At 42.3% G+C, this 23,091-nt stretch overlaps 1 protein-coding gene across 1 annotated transcript in view; it reads right to left on the bottom strand.

Moving 5' to 3' along the window:
* Nucleotides 1-1,236: 1,236 nt before the first annotated feature.
* Nucleotides 1,237-23,091, bottom strand: part of LOC148034902 (P-loop containing nucleoside triphosphate hydrolases superfamily protein) — a 149,014-nt gene continuing 127,159 nt past the window's right edge. The window contains exons 7-10 of the mRNA XM_087679855.1: nucleotides 3,786-3,854; nucleotides 3,355-3,444; nucleotides 3,066-3,227; nucleotides 1,237-1,590 (exon numbers count right to left, since the gene is read on the bottom strand). Of these exons, the coding sequence (XP_087535981.1) occupies nucleotides 1,324-1,590; nucleotides 3,066-3,227; nucleotides 3,355-3,444; nucleotides 3,786-3,854 (588 nt within the window). The 3' untranslated portion in view covers nucleotides 1,237-1,323. The remainder of the gene's footprint in view (nucleotides 1,591-3,065; nucleotides 3,228-3,354; nucleotides 3,445-3,785; nucleotides 3,855-23,091) is intronic.

Below are 23,091 nucleotides of genomic sequence, written 5' to 3'. Positions count from 1 at the left end.
AAGCAATGGCAAAATATGTAGGGACAAGTGATCAACAAACACAAAAGGAGATAGGTGAAAACCTAGGGATATGCATCGACAACAAAAGTAGGGCAAGTGGAGAGAACATAGAACGAGAGGAGAAAACATGTGACAAAAAAATGTGAGGTGCGTGGAAAAACACAATGGCTGTGTGACATAGTAGCAAGCAATGGTAAAAAATGCAAGTGCAAGTGAGCAACAAGCACAAAAGGAGATAGGCGAAAACATAGGGATATGCATTGACAAAAATGCATGGGAAGTGGAGAAAACATAGGACGAGAGGAGAAAACATGTGACAAAAAATGCACGGGCAAGCAAAGAACAAACACAAAAGGAGATGGGTGAAAACATAGGGATATGCATTGACAAAAATTGCAGGGCAAGTGGAAAAAACATGTGACAAAAAATGCTAGGTGGAGAAAACACAATGGCTGGTGTTGGCAAGTATAGTCAGGCAACATTGGACACGGGGAGGGGAAATGGCAGTAGATAGCAAATAGTGAAAACACAAGGCAAATGGAGAAAATGCAAGGCAGGAGGAGAAAATGTAGTACGAGAAAATTCATGGTAGGTGAGGAAAACACAATGGCTGGTATTGTTAAGCAAACACAATGGCTGGTATCATTAAGCAAAGAAGTCACCAAATAGCAATAGGTGAGGAGAGATGGCAACATAGAGCCAATGGAGAAGGTGGCGGCAAAAAAGGCAGTAGAGAGATCACAACAGCAAACAAGGAGAGATGGTAACAATATACGAGAGAGAGAGAGAGAGAGAGAGAGAGAGAGAGAGAGAGTGTGTGTGTGTGTGTGTGTGTGTGACATGCTCTCTAGGGAGGACTTATGTCCCTAGCATATGGCAATTTCCTCCGCGTCTTTGCCATGACTTTGTATCTAGCAATACTGGAACCTCTTCACATGATGGCTTAGTGTCATCATGTATCTTGTAAACATGTAATCTTGTATTTTTCTTTTGTAATTAATACAATTACCTTTTACGGAAAAAAAAAGAGAGAGTGTGTGTGTGTGTGTGTGTGTGTGTTTTTTTTATCAGCGTGGAAATAAAAAACAAAGAAGAGGCTACAAATGGAAAAGACAGTTAACAAACCAATGAAAGAACAAGGTTTGCAGTGGGTGTGGGGGTGTGTTGGGCTGGGGGGGATTGTGTCAATATCGAAGCTGGTTTGTGTCAATATCGAAGCTGCTTTTAAGTACCCAATTCTGAAGAATCAAAGCCATGTTAAAGGTAGCTACAATGTCTCTTCCATTATATAGTACAAAAATGCACTGGATTACAGCCTTTCCATCATAGAGGTGGTATTCTTTCTGTACTTTGAAACATTATCTCATTTTGATATCTCTCAAACACAAAAAACTCTTTGGTTGTCACAAGCGTTGTCACTATGCCTTCATCAAAGGTCAAAGGCCTGCGGGCAGTTCTACCACCACGGTGGACATAAGCTATTGCTGTTGGAGGAAGATCAACGTTGTAGATATGGCTAACCTCAGGAATGTCGAGGCCTCTGGCTGCTAGATCAGTAGCAACAAGAAGGTGCCTGTCAGCAGGGAAGGCCTGCAAAAGCAGATGTCTCTTTTCAAATGCAGCAATGTAAAAGACAATCACCTTCATAAGTGGCAAAATTTGACTCTCTTATACTGACTCCAAAAATTTCTCAAAATGACTGCACAGAAACCTTCAGAAAACTGCACAGAAGCAAAGTAAATTTTTGAACTGGACAATTTAAAAGCTAAGTATGTAGAACTTGACAATTTGGACCTCATATTTAAGAGATCATTTTCAAGGTAAGTTGACAATGGACACAGAACTGTGTTTGGCAATCATTGCAGATATCTCATGAGGTACAGGCAGGCTTCAAAGTGCTTCGTGAGAGGGGATCTTATTCATGTGCCATTATGCTTAAAATCTAACTCTGTTAAACTTAAAAGATGATATGAAACTATTTCAGAAATCCCTGCAGATATCTTGTGAGGTATGCATAGGTTTGGCAAGAGCTTTAAGAGAAGCAATCTTGTTCCCATTTTGTCATTATTCGTAAAGCCAAGCCCTACACCCTTCCTTTCATTGTGCAAGACTTTTTCATGAAAGTAAAAGGACTCCAGGATCAACTCTTGGCAATTATGGCAGAGACGAAGATTAGCCAAACTAATGCATTGGTTTCAAATAAAGCTTTCATCCACTGTAGCCAGGACTGTCCTTTTCAAGAAATGGGTGCTTTAATATTTTATGGAGGGCTGTCTACACAACTCCAAGGCAAGTCAGAAGTGAACAAGGGTAGTTTTGTTGTAAGCGCTTTCACTACAGAGGAATATGAATAATAGAATCATCAATGTTGGGTGTTTGGTAAGATAGGGCGTTGCACAGAAGGCTGTGCCCATAACAAGACAAGGCAGTGGAAGGCCCATCTGAAGGTACCAAGGGAGATGTGACCGATGTGTTTTCTCAAAGGAGTGTTTCTAGCAGCATAAAGACTACTTCCTACTTCAACTTGAGATGGCACTTTACTTAACCAACACATTGACCTAGAGAAAGCCAATGAGCACTGATGTACCAGGTCAATGCTAAAAGTACCACCACCCTCCAAGCAAGAGAGAGTCTAGATGCACTTTTATAAAGTAGTTATGTCTAATGCTTAATAGAAAGAGCACCAATTACTACCCACAAGAAAGTCATCCCCACATGGCAGCCTCGGTGTCTCACTCAGGTCCTGTGAGGGACTCAAGTGAAAAGCTCACGAGGACTCCAAGGCTGAGGGGTATTACAAACCCAAAGTTTGCAAGATTTGCAACAATTAACAAGTGCTTTTGAGGCCAAATAAAATACCTCAATGACTGTAAGAAAGGCCCTAACGTTGCATCTCATGATTGACATGACAACACCGATTTATATGAACCAACATACACAAAGAAAGGGTGACTCTATCACCAAAAAGCTAATTATGAGCAGTTTCTAAGATTTTAAATGAGAATTCTGAACAGGTGAAATATGTTCTCCAGCAGTTAAAGAATCAATAAATTCGAACAACTTACAGCTAAACTGGATGCTCTTCCATGAATACTTTCATTTTCTTCAAGAACCAATGGCTGCCATTTCTGAGAGTCATCATCTAAGCTTGTAATGGCAGATGATGACAGAAACTCTGCAACCATATCTGTCATAGGCATTTGACCTTTTCTTTTTGATGCTTCAGACTGCCACAAAGAAAAGGTTACCATCAACTGTATCAAGCTTCTCTATTTTTCTCCAACCTTGACAATAGATGTTGTTAGTTATCTCTTGGAATGTGTATACTGTTTTCACAACCACAGGACAGTGTACCTGTTCATTGACAAATATGATGGCTGCTTGTGGCTTGTCAGCAATTAACATCCTTTTCAGTACTTCCAGCTTTTCTTCTGTTCTACAGACCTGAGTTACCAAGAACAATTATCCTCATTCCATCCCACAGCCAAAAGATAAAGCACACTAAAAGAAAAACCAAATGAGGTATAAATTCCAGACTCGGACAACCAAACTAATACAGTGCCACTATTGCAAGAGCCCAACACACAGACAAAAGTGAGTTAAAAGAAGAAAGAATGCTTATAATCAGTCTTCCTCACTTGAATGCACAACAAGATTACCAACCTTTCATAATGACTATTAGAGTCAAATGCAAATCTTCTAAAGATCCTGTCATTGTGCATAAAGTTCAGAGAATACTTGGAAGGTGGTAAGGGGGTAAATCTTAAGATGAAAATGATTCGTACCACATGGAAATGCTTGATGTAAGTGGGCATTTTATTTGCGCGGTTTGCTTGCACATAGACCATATTCTCCTGCAGCACAACATTGTGAACCATTATCCAAATGGCTGAATTGTTTCTGCTGAGTCAGACAAGAGAGCAATCCTTTACACAAAGACACATACTGATCTGCAAAGTCAGTAATGCAAAATACAAAGCCTCAGAAGATTCATAAACAAAAGCAATTCAGAACAAATCCAAACATCTGGGTAATGCATTAAGCATTCACAAAGAATGTGCACACATGAAGGCATGTGGAGATACACTGGGGTTTGCAAAAGAAAGCACACAAGGTGTACGATCACGGCTAAAACAAAGTGAACTCAAACACAAATGCAAAATGTAAATGAAAATATCTGAATAATGAATGAATGAGTGAATGAAAAGTACTAAATACTGAATGAATGTGTATAAAATGCTCAAGGGCAGAGCTGTCCAACAGCTGATGGCTCACATGGGAGTGGGCTGAGGGAGGTGCCGATCTGTGCTATCCACTGGAGACAGATCCTGAGTGCTGTAACCACCAGTCAGAGTACAGGCTGATTAAGAAAAGTATTGAAAATGCAAAAACGACCTGCTGCAGATGCAAATGCAGATCAGGCCCATGCTAAAAAGTGCTCCAGACAATGACCAGCAACAAGGGAGCTTGAAGGGATGAAAATGCAACAGTCCACTGAGTCCTAATGATCAGGGCAGCAGCTGGGAACACTCAAATGCAACAATTGAATAGAGGCTGCAACAAAAACTGGAACCAAATGCAAGTACGGGCAGCCTTCAGATGATCACAACAGCTGTCGAACATGACGAGGAATGAGTGGGCAGCAGCATGAGTAGGAGCTGGCAGCCACGTGATGATGAACTAGGGATAGATTGGGAAAACCTGCAAGACAAGGGATGGAGCAAGTGGCTGGAAAGCCTCCTATTTATAGATATGGATCCCCCCAAAGTTTGGGTGCTTGCTTATGGAACATAGAAACTTCGGTAGTTTTTTCAATTTTGGGCTGTTTTAATGAGCTAATTAACGTTTAGTGTGTAATGCATCTTTTTTAGCTTAACAGCCCCTCTCAGGCCTAAAACTAGAACTACAAAGGGATAACAAGCGTAACCCATCCCATATTTACCCCAAGACATCCCACTCCTAAAGCAGCAAGGCATTGGTCAATGGGTGCATGTTGGCTGCCCTAGACCTGTTAGCCTGCTCTTATTCAGTCTCAGTCTGTCATCTCCTGGTTGTGAGCTCCTGTCAGAGTCTGACAGGAGACAGAGGAGCTCTGTCAGTGTGTTTTTTAGGCTGCTTTAGTCAACATTCAGCCTTGGGCATTTTACAGCCCAATCTGGGCTGTTTCTGGGCTGACTGCCCATTATTTTGGGCAGTCGGACCAGTTCTGGTCAGTCGGACCAGATCTGGCCATAGTCGGCCAGATCTGGCCAGGTCGGCCAGTTTAGCTGGTCGGCCAGTTTGCTGGCTGGGGGCTATTTATAGCAGCCCCCCCAGTCAGTCCAGTATTCATGCTCTGCAGGTACAGCACTGCTTCCTCCGTCTCCGTCTCCGGCATTGGTGCTGCCTCTGCTTCCAGTCTGTCCTGGTTCCCTCACTGACGCTCCGGGCTGCGTGCAGGGACTGTTCTGTCCATTCCAGTGTATTCAGCATTCATCTCAGTCAGTGCAGACTTTCTTCCTTCATTCTCTGCTTCTTCTCTCCTCTCCTTTGTGTTCGTGTTCTTCTTTCGCTGCGCACTCTCACATGGTATCATCGCCTGATTGAGAGCACGGAGGACGAGAGAAATACCTTACTGCTACTGCCCACAGTTCCATAACAGCCAGGCGATTGCTTCAGGCGGCTGCCAACAGGTCCATCCCAGCCAGGCGACTGCATCAGGAGGCTGTACAGCCTGCGTTTGCTGTACACAGGGGCTGCCACGTCATCCAATGACGCAGCAACCCTGCGTTTGCTGCCAGGCGACCTCTTCTGCTGCAGGGCGACCTCCCTACAGGCTGCGTTTTGCTGCTCTGCAGGTCGCTTCTAACCCAGGCTGCTCCTTTCCTGCTGGCGACCTCTGTCCGGGCTGTCTCTTGGTGCTGGTGGTCTCTTTTCTGGTGTTCGACATCAGATCTATTTGCGTTTTGCAGATCCAGGTGTTTGTAGGCACTCTCTGCCTGCGTCTTGGTGGTTGGTGACCACATTGCTGGTCCTATTTCGTCAGCAGCACAACTTTCTTTGGTATTTTGCAGATTGGAAGATGTCTTACCAGTTTTCAGGCTTTGAAGACTCAGAGGATGAGCTTCTTTCTCATCATTCCTCTGAGCGGAGGCGGGATTATCGTGAAGTGCGAAATCGGGAGGAACCTCCTCGCACTCGTCCTTCTTCAGTCCATGCATCTCAGAGGGTTCCATCTACTGCGAAGGTTTCTTCAGTGAAGACTGCATCAGATGTGCGGATGCCTTCCTTGATTCCCTCTATCCAGGTGCCGATTCTCCCTTCCTTTCCGAAGGAAGACAAGTTGGATGGTTCCAACTACTCCCTATGGTCATGCAAGGTAGCTTGCATCCTCGATACATTTGACCTTTGGGAGCTTGTTTCTTCGCCCATCGACCGACCCCCCGTGGATTCGTCCGATGGCACCTCTATGGACCGTGCAGCCTTATGGGATAGGCTCAACTCTCGAGCCCGTTCCTTTCTTTTTATGAGTCTACATGATTCTGTCCTTGTACATGTTCACAGGTTAAATACCGCGGCGGAAGTATGGACAAAGCTTGCGTCTTTGTATCAGCACAAGACATTTGCCCACAAGATTTCCCTGGAGAAGAAGTTGCGGATGCTCAGTCTTGATGGTTCTTCTTCCATGAAGGAGCACATCACGAAGATGGAGGATATGCGAGGCGAGCTAGCCTCTCTTGGTCGTCTGATATCGTCTGAGGATATGGCGATGATTCTGTTGACTCAGCTGCCATCACCCCGTTATGATGTCTTCTACACCAGCCTCATCACTTCGAGAACCCGTGAGACTCCTATGGGAGGAGCTTTCCCCGCTTGTCTTGGAGCATGACGAGCGACTCAAAGAGGTGGGAGCCAGTGGCTCCACCAAGGCATTTACGGCTGGCACAGGTGGTGGCAAGAAGAAGAAACAAAAGAAGGAGAAGGCCAAGGACCAGAAGGAGGAGGACAAGAAGGATGCGAAGGAGAAGAAGCCCAAGTGTCCCCATTGTGGGAAGGGCACTCATCCCCAGGAGAAGTGTTGGCAGAAGTATCCCCATTTGAAGCCTAAGGAGAAGGACTCGAAGGCGGCCCCAGCCACAACAGAATCTGCGTTTGTGCATCTCTTTGTTGAGAAAGACACTGCCCTAGCTTCTACCACACAGGAGAAGCCTTGGCTCGTCGACAGTGGAGCATCTTCACATATGACCTTCCGTCAGGATTGGCTTCAAGATCTTCGTTCCAGAGGGGGTACTGTCACCATTGGTGACAATTCTACAGTTCCTGTTCATGGAGTGGGGACTTTAGCTATGTTCTCTGACAGGCGGTCTTCCTCCGCCAAAGTTCTCTATGTGCCTGATTTGGGTTTTAACCTATTATCTGTGCATGGTCTTACTCAGTTAGGTACCCGAGTCATTTTTACACAGGATGCAGTCATAGTGGAGGATGCTTCTACAGGTGATGCTCTTTGGACAGGTACACAGGAGGGTGGGCTTTATACGCTCACAGCCTTGGCTGCGCGGACTTCCCATGAGCTTGGGCTGCTTTCGCATGCTCGGTATGGTCATTTGAACCTTGATTCACTTCGCCGGGCTTCTAGGAGGAAGATAGTGGAGGGACTTCTTGATTTCCCTCCTCTTCACACTTTGTGCCCTAGCTGCTTCAGGGGCAAGCAACACCGGCAGCCTCACCCGCAGGTTGCTTCTAGGCGGTCTACTTCTCCGCTTGAGTTGGTTCATACCGACCTCTGCGGACCTATGGGCACGGCCTCCCTTGGGAAGGCCAAGTATTTGATGCTGATTGTGGACGATTTTAGTCGTTAGGGTAACTAAGAGACAATGAACATTGAGAATGGATAAAATGATATGACTATTGAATATACAATGCTCTTGCAACAAACACAGAATGCAATGAATGAATACTGTACCTCGAACTCCTCTATCTCAAGGATTAGGGCAAGGGTAATGAGCTGGACAGTGTGTCGTCCTTCGAGCAAATCCCAAATTGCAACAAGGCAGCCTCTGAATGTCGAACACCAGCAAACTCAGCCAAGGAAGGCTAGATCTGATACAGACCGCAGTGCTTGAGAGAGAGAGAGTAAAAACACAGGTGAGGAGAAAGAAAATAGTGAACGTAGGCTGCACAAGAGAGAAAACAGCAAACGCAAGCTGAGGAGAAAAATCTGCAGGGTGGCAACTGGGGCCTGCAAGTGCAACAATATGCTGACGTGGCAGCTTGTACTACAGCTGGATGACGGATAGTAGCAATTGGCTGAAAACAGCAACAAACTGATGAGACGGAGGGCTGAAAACAAGCGCCAGATGAGTGAAGACTGCAATGGACAGCTTGGACTACGATGTCCTCCACCAACGACGTGTGGGCAGCAAGTTGAAAACACCTAAAACCTACAAAAACGAGATTAGGGTTGAATGGAGGGCAGCATACCTATTTATAGAAAGTTTAGGCCCTCCCAAGTGGGTTTGTGCTTATGGGATACATACACTCTGGGAACGCATTTCTTTTTAAATAAACAAGGTTTCTTCCTTAAATAAGCATGGTTTGGGATTGTTTAAGTGAAGCTAATACACTTTTAGCTCAGCATCCCCTCTCAGACCCAACAACGGTGCCACGAGGAGACCAGTCAAACCCTTTTTTTTTACATTCTCTTTTACCCTAAGGCGTCCCACCCCAAAGTAGTCAGAGAATCGGACAAAGGGTGTGTATCAGCAGCCCAATGGCTTACTAAGACTACAGAGGCGATGGTTATCTTACCAAGGGAGCCCAAGTGATCACCCCAGAGAGGCCAGGGTATCGATCAAAGGGTGCAAGTCGGCTATCCAATGGCCAGTCAAATCCTACAAAGGTGGATGGAGTTAGCTATGGACTTTTTTTCAAAAGGGCTTTGTAGTTTTTATAGATTTAACATTGAGGGTTTCAAATAAGTTTTTGTCCTATTGAGCATCCATACCCCAAACGGGAGAGTAATAAGGGATGGTCAAACCCAAGACCTTCACAAAACAAGCATTCTATCCCTACCATTATTGGGTGTCAGTGAAGAAGGAAAATGGCTAAGGTATGGGTGACACAAATATAGCAAAGATGTGAAGCAAGCAAGACAAGCTAGGGAGAACTGCCTTGGAGACTGCCATATGCAATGCCACGAATATGGTGAATCCAAAGTCGACCAATCCAAAAGATCGAAAATGCATAAATACGTACAGATGCATGTTTACATGAACAGGATGCCAATGCATGGGGTAATGCAAAGGAAGATACAAGATGTCATGCTCACGCAAAATGCAATGCAAGACATAGGGTTATCACAATAGACAAGGGTAGGAGAGTCACAACGGAAGTGAAGCGCCGCTAGTAAGCTCCTCAGGTAGATGGCCTTGATGGGGCTATCAAAGAGAGCCCTATACTCGGCCTCAACCATGGAAGCTGCCACTGTCTTTTGCTTACGACTGGACCAGGAAATGGGAGCTATGCCCAAGGTGAAGAGGTCGCCACCATTGGAATGCCGAGTGTCAAGATCTCCTACCCAAACACAATCAGTGTATCCCTACAAACATAAACCAAAACCATGAGTGAGGCCATAAGAATAAGTACACCATAAATAACACAACATACGAAGACATGCAATCCAATGTGACAATTTAGGTGTTGTGAAATACTGATTGAGAATGCTAACTGAGTAAGCTAAGTCTGGCCTAGTATGAATTAACCAAAGAAGTTGCATACGTCTCATTTCTATGACTGTCTGGTTTCTACGCTCTACAACTTCATTCTAAGAGGCAAAGTTGATAAAGGTGAGCTGGTAAGAGATGTCATGTTGCTGTAGAAACTCAAAAAACTCATTGGAGATTAACTCACTGCCATTATCACACCTCATGCAGAGGAAATATATCCACATGTATCTCAAATGATCATCCATTATAAAAAAGAGTTATAACGTGCCATTTAAGACAGCAGTGGATGTTGGTCCACAAAGATCAACGTGAATCAATCTAAGAGTTGCCTCACCTCTATGTGTAGAATATTGAGGGAATCAATCTCAAGCTAGCTTCAGGCGAGGCCCTCAACCATCTTACAACGAGAGAACTTATAAAGAGAGTCATAGCCAAGATGCCCTAGGCAGAAATACCAAAGATACTCATTGTTCGTAGGCTCCTGAGATGTGGCTAATGCTTGGAGCGATAGAACACGGAACCCTTGGCTATCGGCTCAGTAAGAAAATGAGTCATGTGATATAGGCCATTAGGCTGTGCCTCACTGTGAGCAATTACTAAACCAATCTGAGAGTCAAGGACCTCAACTATGATTGCTATAAACAAAACTCGTTGCCCCAACCGGCAAAGCTATTGAACAGATAACAAGTTCACTCCAAGCTAAGGAACACGGTATGCATTGTCCAACGACCACCCCCTTGTTAGTGGCAAAACTGACGCAACCTTGAGTCTGGATCTTGACTGAGGAGTTGTTTCCTACGTAGACTCCCTTGGCTGCAGGGGCTCAGGTACGGAAGATGTCCTCTATAGAAGTCCTGTGATGTGTAGCTCCACTATAAATAATCCAAACAGGTGCTGATGTGCTTGGCTGTGACAAGTGGGCCTTTGAGGTAATCTCGTCGGAGGACAACTCACAAATGTCAATGAAACTCGCATCGACAAGCCCTCTGGAGTTGAGAATGTTGTTGACTGAGATAGTTGGCCCGTGGTAGTACGAGTTTAACCTTTCCACTCCCCCTTGCCATCACCCTATTGCCCTTGATAGGGGCCGCCCAACTAAGGGCACAAATATGTGACTTGGGTTTTGATACTGTGTCTCTTACCTTTGATCGACACTCGTCGTCAAAATGGCCAGCCTTTTGACAATGTTGACAATACTTATTATTATTATGTACATTTTGCCACCCGATGTCGCAGCACGTAGGGTTGAAGGTTACCACAGGGGTTTGGCAAGAAAACTGGACAAGATAGATGGAGATGTGTCTTCAAGAGATAAGTAGATTACAATGAATACTTGAAGGTTCAAGAGGTACTTCACGATCAATCACAGGAGTTTAAGAGAGACGAATGTATGGGGGTTCAAGAGCTCAGACTCCGGAGATGGTAGAGATAAGAGAAGGGTTGAAGGTTTCAAGCCAAGTTCTTGAAGATATTAATAGAGCTTCCAACTGCATGTTCTTAGCAAAGATCACAAGGGTATTATCTCATAAGTTCTAACTCAAATCAAGCTTGTTTTCTTGACTGTAAGAGAAATCACAAATTATAAAATCGAGTACAATATGCTGTCATGTATCATAAACAACTATGCGTCCCATCATTTATACATGATGCTATAGCATGAATCAACTTTGCATGATTACATTCAATGTAGACTGTTAGGAACAAAAGCTTATGAGTCAATTACAAGGCTTGAAGGGCAAAGAGACTTGCTTCAAGAGAGCTTCAAATTGAGTTCCTGATAAGGATAAGTTACCACAGCCAAGAAATAAGAGAAAAAAATCCTCTTAATTTAACTCAAAGCATCTATCAATGATCTACAAGCCTTGCCCTGCTGTAGGGGCACATAATACTTCCATATTTTGACAAGATGTCTTCTGTAGAGTAAGAAATGAATTTAAAAAACACTTGTAAAAAAATTCTCTAAATATAACTGAAGATATCAGTCCCAAGTCAGCCCAGATATCTCCAAAATTCACTTATGATGATAGCATAAACTTTCCCTAACATGGTGTCGGTGCGTTTGGTGTCGAAAGTTCACCACGGGGTAAGAGACAGTAGGGTGAAGGTAGATTCAAGGAGAGAAGTAGACGGACGAGAAGGGGTTCGAATAAATTGAAGACGTAGAAAAATACTCCTAGAAAGAAATAGAAAATGAAGAAGAATACTAACAGAGATGAAGCCTGTCAGTTTATTTCAGCATTATGAGAAGATAAAACTCTAATAGACAAAAACGTGTATAAAATAATACCTTCCTCTATGCTGCTTAGATCCCCAATTAGATGCTTCCAATGGCTCTGAAAGGGGGGTAAAATACCAGCACACCTGCCAAAATTTTGCCAAATCACTCCCTCTTCATCTCCCACTTCAGAGTGTTGTTCACTACCTGAAAATAGCGATCGCGCATCGCACGATTTCGTTAATCTTTCTTATTACATAAAATCATCTCGAATTGGCTAAAAGCTACATGCTTTCTTTTACATGTCACCCTAATCTAAAAGTTGTCTATAGTTTTATGGATTTTTATAAGAGATAATATCTAAAATATCAAAAATTGGCTAAAACTTATCCAAAAATCTAATATTTTTGAACCGTGGACACAAACACTAATGTCTAAAATGGGATTGGCTCTCTAAATCAATAAGAAAGCCACACTCTAGATATTTTTACATGGTGTGCACATAGTGGCACGACATCCACCTCCTCCTAACCTGCACATCCTTTGGCATGTACCAAAGTCTTATGGATTTGCAGTGTCAGAAGAAGTATCTTCTGCCATGTCAATGTCTTCATCTTTTTCCTCTATGTCTTCATGCTCTTGAATTATATCCAAATCTTCTAACTCATATGTTGAACTTTCTCTTCGTTTGAAGAGCTTGATTCTTTTTCCAGCTATGGATATCTTTATGCTAGTCCCATCCAATTCAACCAATGAATATGTGGCATTGTCATAAACGACCTTTACCACATACGGGCCAAACCAATGCTTTACCATCTTCCTAAAAGCACTGGATTGATTATCTAGGCTACTGTCATAGACAAGCACCCAATCATTTTCTTGGATAGCTTTTGGCCGAAGTCGATGTTGCCTATCAAATCTTCTTTTGTATTTTAGTCTTGCTGTTTTTAACTTCTTAATAGCTGCTTGAACATCTTCAGGCCTTCTTTCTAGCTACCATATGCGCAAAGTCAGCAACTCTTCTCTATTGATGCCTTCCTCCCAAGGTAGAAGACTCCATGTGAGAATAGATTCTTCAATTGGCATAATTGATTATTGTCCATGCATAAGTTCAGCTGGCATATAGCCAGTCACTGTACTGTGAGTAGTCCGGTCAGCCTATAATGCAAAAGGTAGCATGTTAGGCCATTATTTGATCTTTCCTCTACAAGACTTTGCTAGAGCTTTGAGAATAGGTTGATGTCCTCTCTCACTCTTTCCATTGCCTTCAGGATTGTAGGTTGATGTCAAAGCCAACTTGATACCCAATTGAGCAAAGAAGTTGCATGCCTCATCGGCATCCAATTCTCCTCTATCTATGGTTACCTTGCCAACACAGCCATATCTATAAAATACTTCTTCAAGCAAAAAGCAACAAACAACTTGAGTGGTCTTGGTTGTTAAAGCTTTACCTTCAACTTGATTGGTTAGATCTTCTTTTGCAAGCACTAAATACTACATATTTCATATCCCTGTAGGCATGGTTACAAGATCAATAACCCATCTATAATGTATAGACAAGGGATAAGTCGGTTGTAACCCATCTCGATGCTTGACCATAGAATACATCTGACACACATAACAGGTTTTAACAAAATGCTCTATATCTCAATATATGTTCTGCCACTAATATTTTTCTTTGACTTTAATAAAGGTTTCCCATATACCTCTATGGCCAACCCACAAGCTTTCATGAAATTCCTTCATTACCTGTAGTTGCAACCTTTTATTACCTAAAACTCGAACAGGCGCTCCTTTCTTCTTCTTTGCGTGCTTCCATAGATGTGCACTTTTAAGAAAGAAGCCATAAGCTTTCCTCTAAATATACTTAAACCCTTCATCAATCCAAGTTTCTTTCTTCTTCATTGTGCTCAAATATTGGCCAATCTTCTTCATAATCTTCTTCAAGGAAATGAACTAGAACTTAAGCAATGCAATGAGCATGCTGGTTTCTACTTGACCACCCTTCTTTCATAGATAAATCTTTTATCTTTGTTGTTGTATGCTGATTTACAGCAGTACCTTGTCATGTTCTTACTATACTTAATGCTATATCATTAAAAAGATCAGCTTCACCTCCAAGATTCAGCTTTGGGTTTGTATATGCAACAATTGAAAATGTACTTTCAACAACCATGGAATGAAATTCAACAATATAGATTCTTCAGCTTCATCTTCTTCCATCAGTTCTTCTTCATTGTCATATCTTGCACGTGATAGCATGTCAGCAACTGGATTCGACTTTCCTGCAATATGCTTTAATTCGAGGTTGAGAGATTTAATATATGCAATCCATCTTAGAATAGCAATGTCGTATATAGAGTACCTATAAAGTATTCACGATCACACTTTAAAGTTGTTACAACTCCCCACAATTCCCTTTTTACTTGTGCATACCTTCTTTGACGTTCATTGAGAACCTTTGCTCCAAAGCAAATTGCATACCTGTTATCTTCAAGGTCTTCTTGGCCAACAGTCCACCCTATCCCAATGGAACTTGTATCCACAGTAAGGATGATGAGTTGACCATTTGAATAATCAGCCGTTTTGAGAGTAGGGGCTGAAATTAACAACTTTTTTAGTTTGCGTACAGTGAGAGTATGCTCTTTCCCCCAAGAGAATCTTTGGCATTTTCTTAATAATTGATAGAGATTTTTTGCCACATGAGCAAAATGTGATATCCATACGAGATAGAATACACATGCACCAAAAAATCTTCTCACCTTTGAAATATTTGTGCATTCTTCTTGCATTTTACTGATGGCATCTATCTTGATTGGTGAAGGTTTACGACCGTAGGAGCCACTCTACTCCAAAAATCAACTTAGCTCCAGAAAGTATAAGATGTACCTCTTCTAGTATTGTCAAAATCTTGTCACAATCATGAATGTTAACAACAAATGTCTTGCAGCCATCTTCGTCAAGCTCCTCATTCTTTTCATTGTCTTCACATCCCTTGATAGGTACATCATAAAAAAATGGAAGAGTAAGTTATGGAATAAAGTCCCTTAAGACCTTCTGCATGGCATTCATCATATGAGCTACGGAGTTTGTTGCACCTTGTGGTAGAGTGCACATGCAGACCAATCCAAGAGGTGTCTTCATTGTGGTAATGTCTCGACTTTCTAATGAAAGTTGAAATTGGTCATATCCTGAATATAGGTCGTCCATAGAATAAATTACTCTACCTGCAAAAGCTTCAGTAAACTCACCAACAATTGAGCCTGAACCAACATTTCGGATTGTGACACGATTAACAGGCTCTAGATCTTGAATGAATCGTAAGGATCCATTTTTCTTGGGCACGGTAAACCATCGATTTGAGTAAGGTGCTCAAGAAGATTCTAAACTTTTCATTTTGATCTTCTCATTTAGAAGTTCCAATAATTTGGGCAAATGTGCCCTTGGAACGGAAATGGGCTTGAGGTTCCAAGCCACATGTGGAACCGTAAAAATAACCGTAGGAGCCACAATATTTGGGTCCACACAGTCTATTCCACTTGGCTGAAATGCAAAAGCTTTTCTATGTTTCATTAGCATTTGCATAAAAGAGTGTTTTTTAGCTAGCGAAAGGAAAAAAATTTCACCTATTTTGAGCTCTTTTATACTTTTAGATGTGAACTTGTGACCAATGTTGGAACAATCTCGAAGATTTGGCTAATTTGTTGCCCTATCAGTCAGCCCTTCACTTTCAAGAGGCACTGGGACTGCCACAGGCTTAACTTTCTTATCCACCATCTTGTATTTTGTCTCCACTTGCACTTCAGCCTTGTTAAGTGAACCAATGTCTTCCTGCTCAACAAATTCTTGAATTGTTTAATAAAAATCCAATGTACATACTTCTATGGACTGATTTTCAGCCCGATTTTCTATATGACCAGCTGCATATATTTCAGCCAATGTGTCAATAGTAATCAGTCCAAAAAAAATACCCGAAATATCTTCATTTTCAGCCATCATGTCATAAGTTTTCAAGACCCTTTTTACATGACATAAATATTTTCTTTCAGCTTTAGTCATGGCTGGAAGAGACTTATAACACCCCATACTATTGGCTGTATATACATACAAATTTGCTAGAGAGAGAGTTTCTGTAGCATAAGGAGGTTCAATCTTTTTACATGACGTACTGCCATAGCCTCCTTTACAGCAGTGCAACCTGAAAATCCTTGAATTCTCGGGCATTAGGAGGCATAAGATAATCACGCAGCCGATCTCTGTTTCGATGATGGTTAACACACACAGTAAGAAATTGAACAGCTCGTTCATTATCCTTGCTTCGGATTTGAGCATAGGAAGAACCATCATCAAGAGCTTTTGTTTCCAAGTGGGCTTCAGAAATGTAAGGTTGCCCAAGAATGATAGGGTAACTACAAGAGTCTTGAACAAAAAAGTGAAAATTGTATTTTATATCTCCAATAGTTACCTGCACATTAGGACATGTAGCATATAACTCTCCAGAAGAGTTGTTTGCAGCTCTCATTCGCCAACCTCGATCAATATCTATCCGCCGCTTTCATAAAGACTCCTTGCCATGACGTTTACCTCAAAACCATAGTCTAAGAGTGCAATACATGGTGTTTCTTTTTCTCCAATTTTGTCGATTGTCTCTGTTGTTGCTCTTGCCCAATGTGTACGGGAGTAGTGACTGCTTAGAATGAATCGGGCTTTTTCCTCATCATGTGTGTGCTGTAGAAGACGGCCTTCTTTTTTAGAGGTGGGCTGCCCAACTGGTTTGGACCAGCCGACCACTACATTTTCAGCCTTCACTTCTTTAATTTTTGCATCCATGCTTTCTTTATCTTCAACTTCAATTACTGCAATTAACTCTTTAACTGCTTCAAGCTGAGTTCCTTGTGCACTCAGCTTCTCTTCATCCTGCACAAAGACTCGAAGAGCTTGCAAAAAAGCATGCATTGTTTCTTTAGCATCATCACCAACATATTGTCTTTTTCTTTTGATTACATTAATAATTACATCATGAAATTCACGTTTGGCAATTTCGAGAATTTCACCTAAGGTGAACTCAATTTTACTTCCCAGAATTCGTTCTTCTAGAACTCCTTTGAGATCGGTTGCAGATTCTATGTCATTCTGCAATTTATAGCCTGGCTGCTTGTCTTTTTTCTTTCCTTCAGTCTTCTTTGTTTGTGGTGCTTTTTCCATCTCTTGATCTAGGGTTATATTGTCAGCAAGCTTTGGTTGTTCAGGCGTTCTTCTAGTTACACGTTTCAAAGGGCCAGAAGAGGAAGGCCCTTGTTCATCTTCTCTTCTTCTCTTTTCTTCAATAAAGACTTCTTTGTGATTGACGTCAGTCAAATGTGCAAAGGCAGAAAAAGAATCTACAGGTTCTTTCCAACCAGTTATTCCTCGAATGTACTGACTAGCGTTAGTCAAATCATCTTTGGCTACTTTGCCGTGTTCCATTTGATCTAATGCATGCATCCATACTTTAGATTGCACATTAGCTTTACATGCTTTCAAATTTGATTTAGTTCACTCAATTTGCAGCCCATAGGTACATGCATCAATTGCTGCGTAGGCATTCTTTACAAATAAATCTTCTAATCTTTTCTTTATTCCACCATTGCCAAAATTTGGCTCCAGTGGAAGACCAATTTCAGCTGCATGAATTTTTCCATCTTTTCCAAAGACGAGCTTTTGTGCTTCAGCCTCACGAAAGGCAGAGCACTCCCTCTTGTCATGTTGGCTGTTACACCAAATACAGTGCCTCTTATAGCCTTCTCTCATGGGTCTTCGAGTTGATGATCGTCCTCGTTCTTCAAATTTGATATCTAGCTTCTCCACCTTGGAACTAATTTCTGTAAGATTCAAATGAAGGTCACGCATACTTTTAATGAGTTCATCTATTACATCATTTTTAGAAGGAACAGAAGAAGAAAGAGTTGGTTGATTAGTCAAAGGAATAGGGGATTTTGAAGGTGGAACAAGCTCCATCAATGGAATTATTAAAGTTGAAGTAGAGCCCAATCTTAGTCGCATCCGCTCTCTTCGAGCAATCATGTTAACTGCATCAGTAATATCTGTCCATGCAGTCTTAACTCCTAATTCGGAGGTAGCATTTTCTAGGCAATCAGTAAGCTTCTCTTATAGAATGGCATATGTAACCTTAAGAAATAATTTAATTTTTTGACCTTCCGTACTTTGTTGGTCTTTAGCATCAAGTTGTCCAAATTTACTTTCAAACTCATGGTATAAAGTTGTTGCAGCTAAACCTTTGTTAGGTTTCTCAACCCAATCAGTGAAACTTTTCTTCATCATTAGATCAGAGTCTTCTAAGAAAAATTCTTCACGTAGGGCTTTTTTGAATGCAGCCCAATCCGCATCTCGCTGAAAAAGACCATGGATTCTTTCTTGAAGACCATGCTTGGCTAGTCTGACAAAATAGCGACTCTATGCATGTTGCAGTACACCAAAGAAGAGCATTTTCTCAACATATAAGTTAATGAAAACAGAGACATTTTGACCATTAAATTGTTTTAATTCCCGCCCCAACTTCCTCCAAGGCCTTAATAGCTGTGGAATCAATCTTTTCTTCGTCTTGCCTTTGTTGTTCTTGTTGTAACATTTAGATTTGTTGTTGCTGAGTCCGCTGCAATATGCGCACAATTGTTGTAGAGTATCTACTAAAGAATCTCCCATCTTGGAGTTCTCTTACACCGACCTTCACGTCGGATTCACCAATGTCGCAGCGCGTAGGGTTGAAGATCACCACAAGGGTTTGGCAAGAAAACTAAACAAGATAGATGGAGATGTGTCTTCAAGAGATAAGTAGATTACAATGAATGTTTGAAGGTTCAAGAGGTACTTCACGGTCAATCACAGGAGTTTGACACAGAAGAATGTATGGGGGTTCAAGAGCTTACACTCCAGAGATGGTAGGGATAAGAGTAGGATTGAAGGTTTCAAGCCATGTTCTTGAAGATGTTAATAGAGCTTCCAACTGCATGTTCTTAGCAAAGATCACAAAAGTATTATCTCATAAGTTCTAACTCAAATCAAGCTTGTTTTCTTGACTGCAAGAGTAATCACAAATTATAAAATCAAGTACAACATGCTGTTATGTATCATAAACAACTCTGCATCCCATCATTCATACATGATGCCATAGCATGAATCAATTTTGCATGATTACATTCAATGTAGGCTGTTAGGAACAAAAGCTTATAAGGCAATTACAAGGCTTATAGAGCAAAGAGGCTTGCTTCAAGAGAGCTTCAAATTGAGTTTCTGATAAGGATAAGTTACCACAACCAAGAAATAAGAGAAAAAACTCCTCTTAATTCAACTCAAAGCATCTATGAATGATCTACAAGCATTGCCTTGCCATAGGGACATATAATACTTGTATATTTTGACAAGATGTCTTCTGTAGAGTACGAAATGAATTAAAAGAACACTGCTGTAGCGAATTCTCTCAATATGGCTGAAGATATCAGTCCCAAATCAGCCCAAACATCTTCCAGAATTCACTTCTGATGATAGCATAAACTTCCCCTAACATGGTGTTGGTGCGTTTGGTGTCGAAAGTCCACCACAGGGGTAAGAGACAGCAGAGTGAATGTAGATTCAGGGAGAGGAGTAGACGGAAGAGAAGGGGTTCAAAAAAATTGAAAAAATAGAAGAATACTCCCAGAAAGAAATAGAAAATGAAGAAGAATACTAACAGAGATGAAGCCTGTCAGTTTATTTCAGCATTATGAGGAGATAAAACTCTAATAGACAAAAACGTGTATAAAATAATACCTTCCTCTCTGTTGCTCAGATCGCCAATCTAATGCTTCCATTGGCTCCGAAAGGGGGGTAAAATACCAACACACTTGATCTGAATTCTGCCAGATCACTCCCTCTTCATCTCCCACTTCAGAGTGTTCACTGTCTGAAAACAGCGATTGTGCGCCGTGTGATTTCGTTAATCTTTCTTTTTACATAAAATCCTCTCAAATTGGCTGAAAGCTACATTCTTTCTTTTACATGTCATCCTAATCTAGAAGTTGTCTATAAGCCATTAATGATCGTAGTTGGGAACCTGCTGAATATTTGCAAAGAGCCCCTCTATGTACCAAGTGGCAATTCTATTTAGAGAAGAGCTCCGAGATACAGTCCAAGTGGTACATAGAGATGTAGAGGCAAGATACATATGGATTAGGTTACGTACAAGCAGAACTCGAGACATGTATATTGCCATATGCTACTTCCCCCCTGCATACTCTAAGTTTACCCCTAAAGAGACATCCCCGTATGCACCACTATATGAGGACATAATGGGATACATGAGAATTGGGGATGTTCTACTAGCAGGAGACTTTAATGCACGCACAGGAAACAATCAATCTGCTTTCTTTGACATTAGTGATGAGATGTTCAGAGATATTGCATTAGATGAAGTGGGATTAGCTAGATCAGCCCAAGATAGAGAGAGAACAGAATATGGAACACACCTACTGGCACTGGGAAGTGCACATGGTTTGGCCATCCTTAACGGGCTACCACAGTGGCCAAGATCTAATGGCTTCACATGTTGGAATAACAAGAAAGGGTCAAGCACAGTGGACTATTTGATTGGATCACCCAACTTGCTACTTGACATAAAAAGTTTTGAAATCTCAGACAGACCAATTGGATTAGTAGCAGACCATGCTATTCTAGCTTTCACAATGCAATATGGGCATATACACGAAGCATAGTCACACGTACCAAAATTACCACGCTATGATTTTGTGGAAGCAACCTCACACATATACAGCATTACTGTGCGAGATGCATTGAGGGAGCTAGACACACAGGCCTCTCTGGATGAGTTTACAGGACAGTTGGCCGAGATAATACACACTTCAGCAGCATATGCTTTCCCTCACACTACACCGTCAGATAAACCTCCATGAGGTAATGCTTCACAGAATGGCTGGTATGATGATGAGTGCAGAGAGACACGAGCACGTTTTCAGCGAGAGATGGCACTTGGCATATGTACACATAAGCATGCTCGAACACTCTTCAGATGGTTGGTACGCAAAAAGAAGTGGGAATACCTAAGAAAACTAGAAATAGAAATGTATTCCATGTTCTTGGGGCAGGACAGCAAGGGAGCATGGAAAAAGATGCACGAGAACCAGCCACCCCTACAAATTACTAGACCGGATGATTGGCATGGATATGCTTGCACACTCTATGATATTCCTGGCCAAGAGCCTATGCCACTTCCCTCAACCTCAAGACCAGCAAATTGCAGATTTTTCACAGAAAAAAAAGTGAGGAATGCCATATGGAAACTGAAAAATGGAAGAGCCCAAGACCATGAGGGTTTAGTGGCTGAACACTTCACGCATGCCTGTGATATTCTGGCACCAACGCTGGCTCACATCTTTAATAGGGCAGTTTGTGAGGGATTTCCAACCTGTTGGTCAGACCATATTATTGTGCCGCTCTTTAAGAGTGGAGACCCCGCGCTACCTAGTAACTACCGAACTATCATGATTGGACACATGCTGGCCAAGATATATGGCTCTATCATGGAACAAGCATTGAGTGAATGGGCCGAGATGCATGGCCTGAGGTCAAAAGGCCAAGCTGGCTTCAGGAGGGGATATACAACTCTAGACCATATCTTTACATTGAGGGCAATCATCGAAGAAGGCAAGGCATTCAAGAAAAAGATCTATTGCTGTTTTGTGGACTTTCGCAAGGCCTTTGACACAGTGCCACCTGCTAGACTCATGAGAAGAATGCAAAACATTGATGTGCCCGTACAGATACAGTGGAGTATCTATGCCCTGTATGAGACAGTGATAGGCAGAGTACGAACACCTGAGGGCATCTCAAATACAGTCAATAGCACCATTGGGGTGAAACAAGGCTGTCCACTTTCACCGACAGTTTTTGGGCTGTATATAGATGAAATTTCAGAATATGTGGATAGGACTGGTGGGGCCGGAGCCAGCCTAGCTGGAGTGCTGATACCATTACTGCTTTATGCCGATGATATTGTACTTATATCTGACTCACCTAAGGGACTAAATAGACACTTGGATGCATTATCAGCTTTTTGTAGAGATAGAGATCTTAAGGTGAACCTTGGGAAAACTAAAGTTATGGTATTTAACACTTCAGCAGCTTGGGTGACAAGAGCTGAGCACCAGTTTACTTTTGACGGAGAGCTAGTGGAGATGGTTAGGCAGTATGTTTATTTGGGGGTCACATTGAAAGGACCACAGTTCTCTTGGAGAGAGACATCAGATGCTCGTCCGGCAAAAGCATATGCAGCCTTAGGTGCATTGGAGAGGCAATGTGCTCACATACAATTTCATGAGCCGCGCACCAAACTGTGGCTTTTTGACACCCTGGTTACACCCACACTCCTATATGGGGCAGCTATTTGGGGTCCGAGTCTCTTTCACACGAGGAGACTGCCTTTGGGAGACCAGGATGGACCAGAGAAGGAATACTATGATGGATGGGAGCATATGGAAAGACCACTGGTCATGATGATCTCACGCATGATACGAGTGAAGAGCTCGACCCCACACGAGATTATCAGAGCTGAGTTGGGAGCATCACCCATGGTGGCTGAGGCCTTGGTCCAGGCAGTGACTTTCATACATAGACTATGGGAGCTCCCCCAAGATAGATACCCACGGCTAGCCCTGGCCTCTTCTAGACAACTAGCAGCAAACGGTGACAGACACTGTTGGTATGCTCAAATGAGTACACGGATGAGTCTACATGGGCTGTAGATTGACAGACTACTTCCCTTTGACTATAGCCTGGATTGAACTACACTTGACCTAAGCCGATCAGAGCTAAACCATGTGATCAGAGCAAACATACTGAAGTTAGATACAGAGAGGACCTGGATCCAACCCCCCTCCCCCCATGGCACGAGGATGGCACACTACCAGACCCACTTCCTTCAGGTATCTGAGGATGGTTTCATCACCCGACCCAATTACATGGACACACAGCTGCCTCATGGACTACGCACAGTTATTGGTCAGATCCGCACCTCATCCCACCACCTGAGGATTGAGACAGGCAAATGGGAGGGTATACAGACAGAAGAACGCATATGCCCACATGCGACAGAGAGCCAGAGACAGAGGAACACTACATCTG

This window comes from Lygodium microphyllum, chromosome 6, assembly GCF_053477565.2.
Source record: "Lygodium microphyllum isolate KBCC chromosome 6, Lygodium_microphyllum_v1.1.10, whole genome shotgun sequence".
NCBI classification, from domain to species: Eukaryota; Viridiplantae; Streptophyta; class Polypodiopsida; order Schizaeales; family Lygodiaceae; genus Lygodium; species Lygodium microphyllum.
Note: the sequence above shows the minus strand (reverse complement) of the source record. Positions and strands in the feature narration are given on the sequence as shown.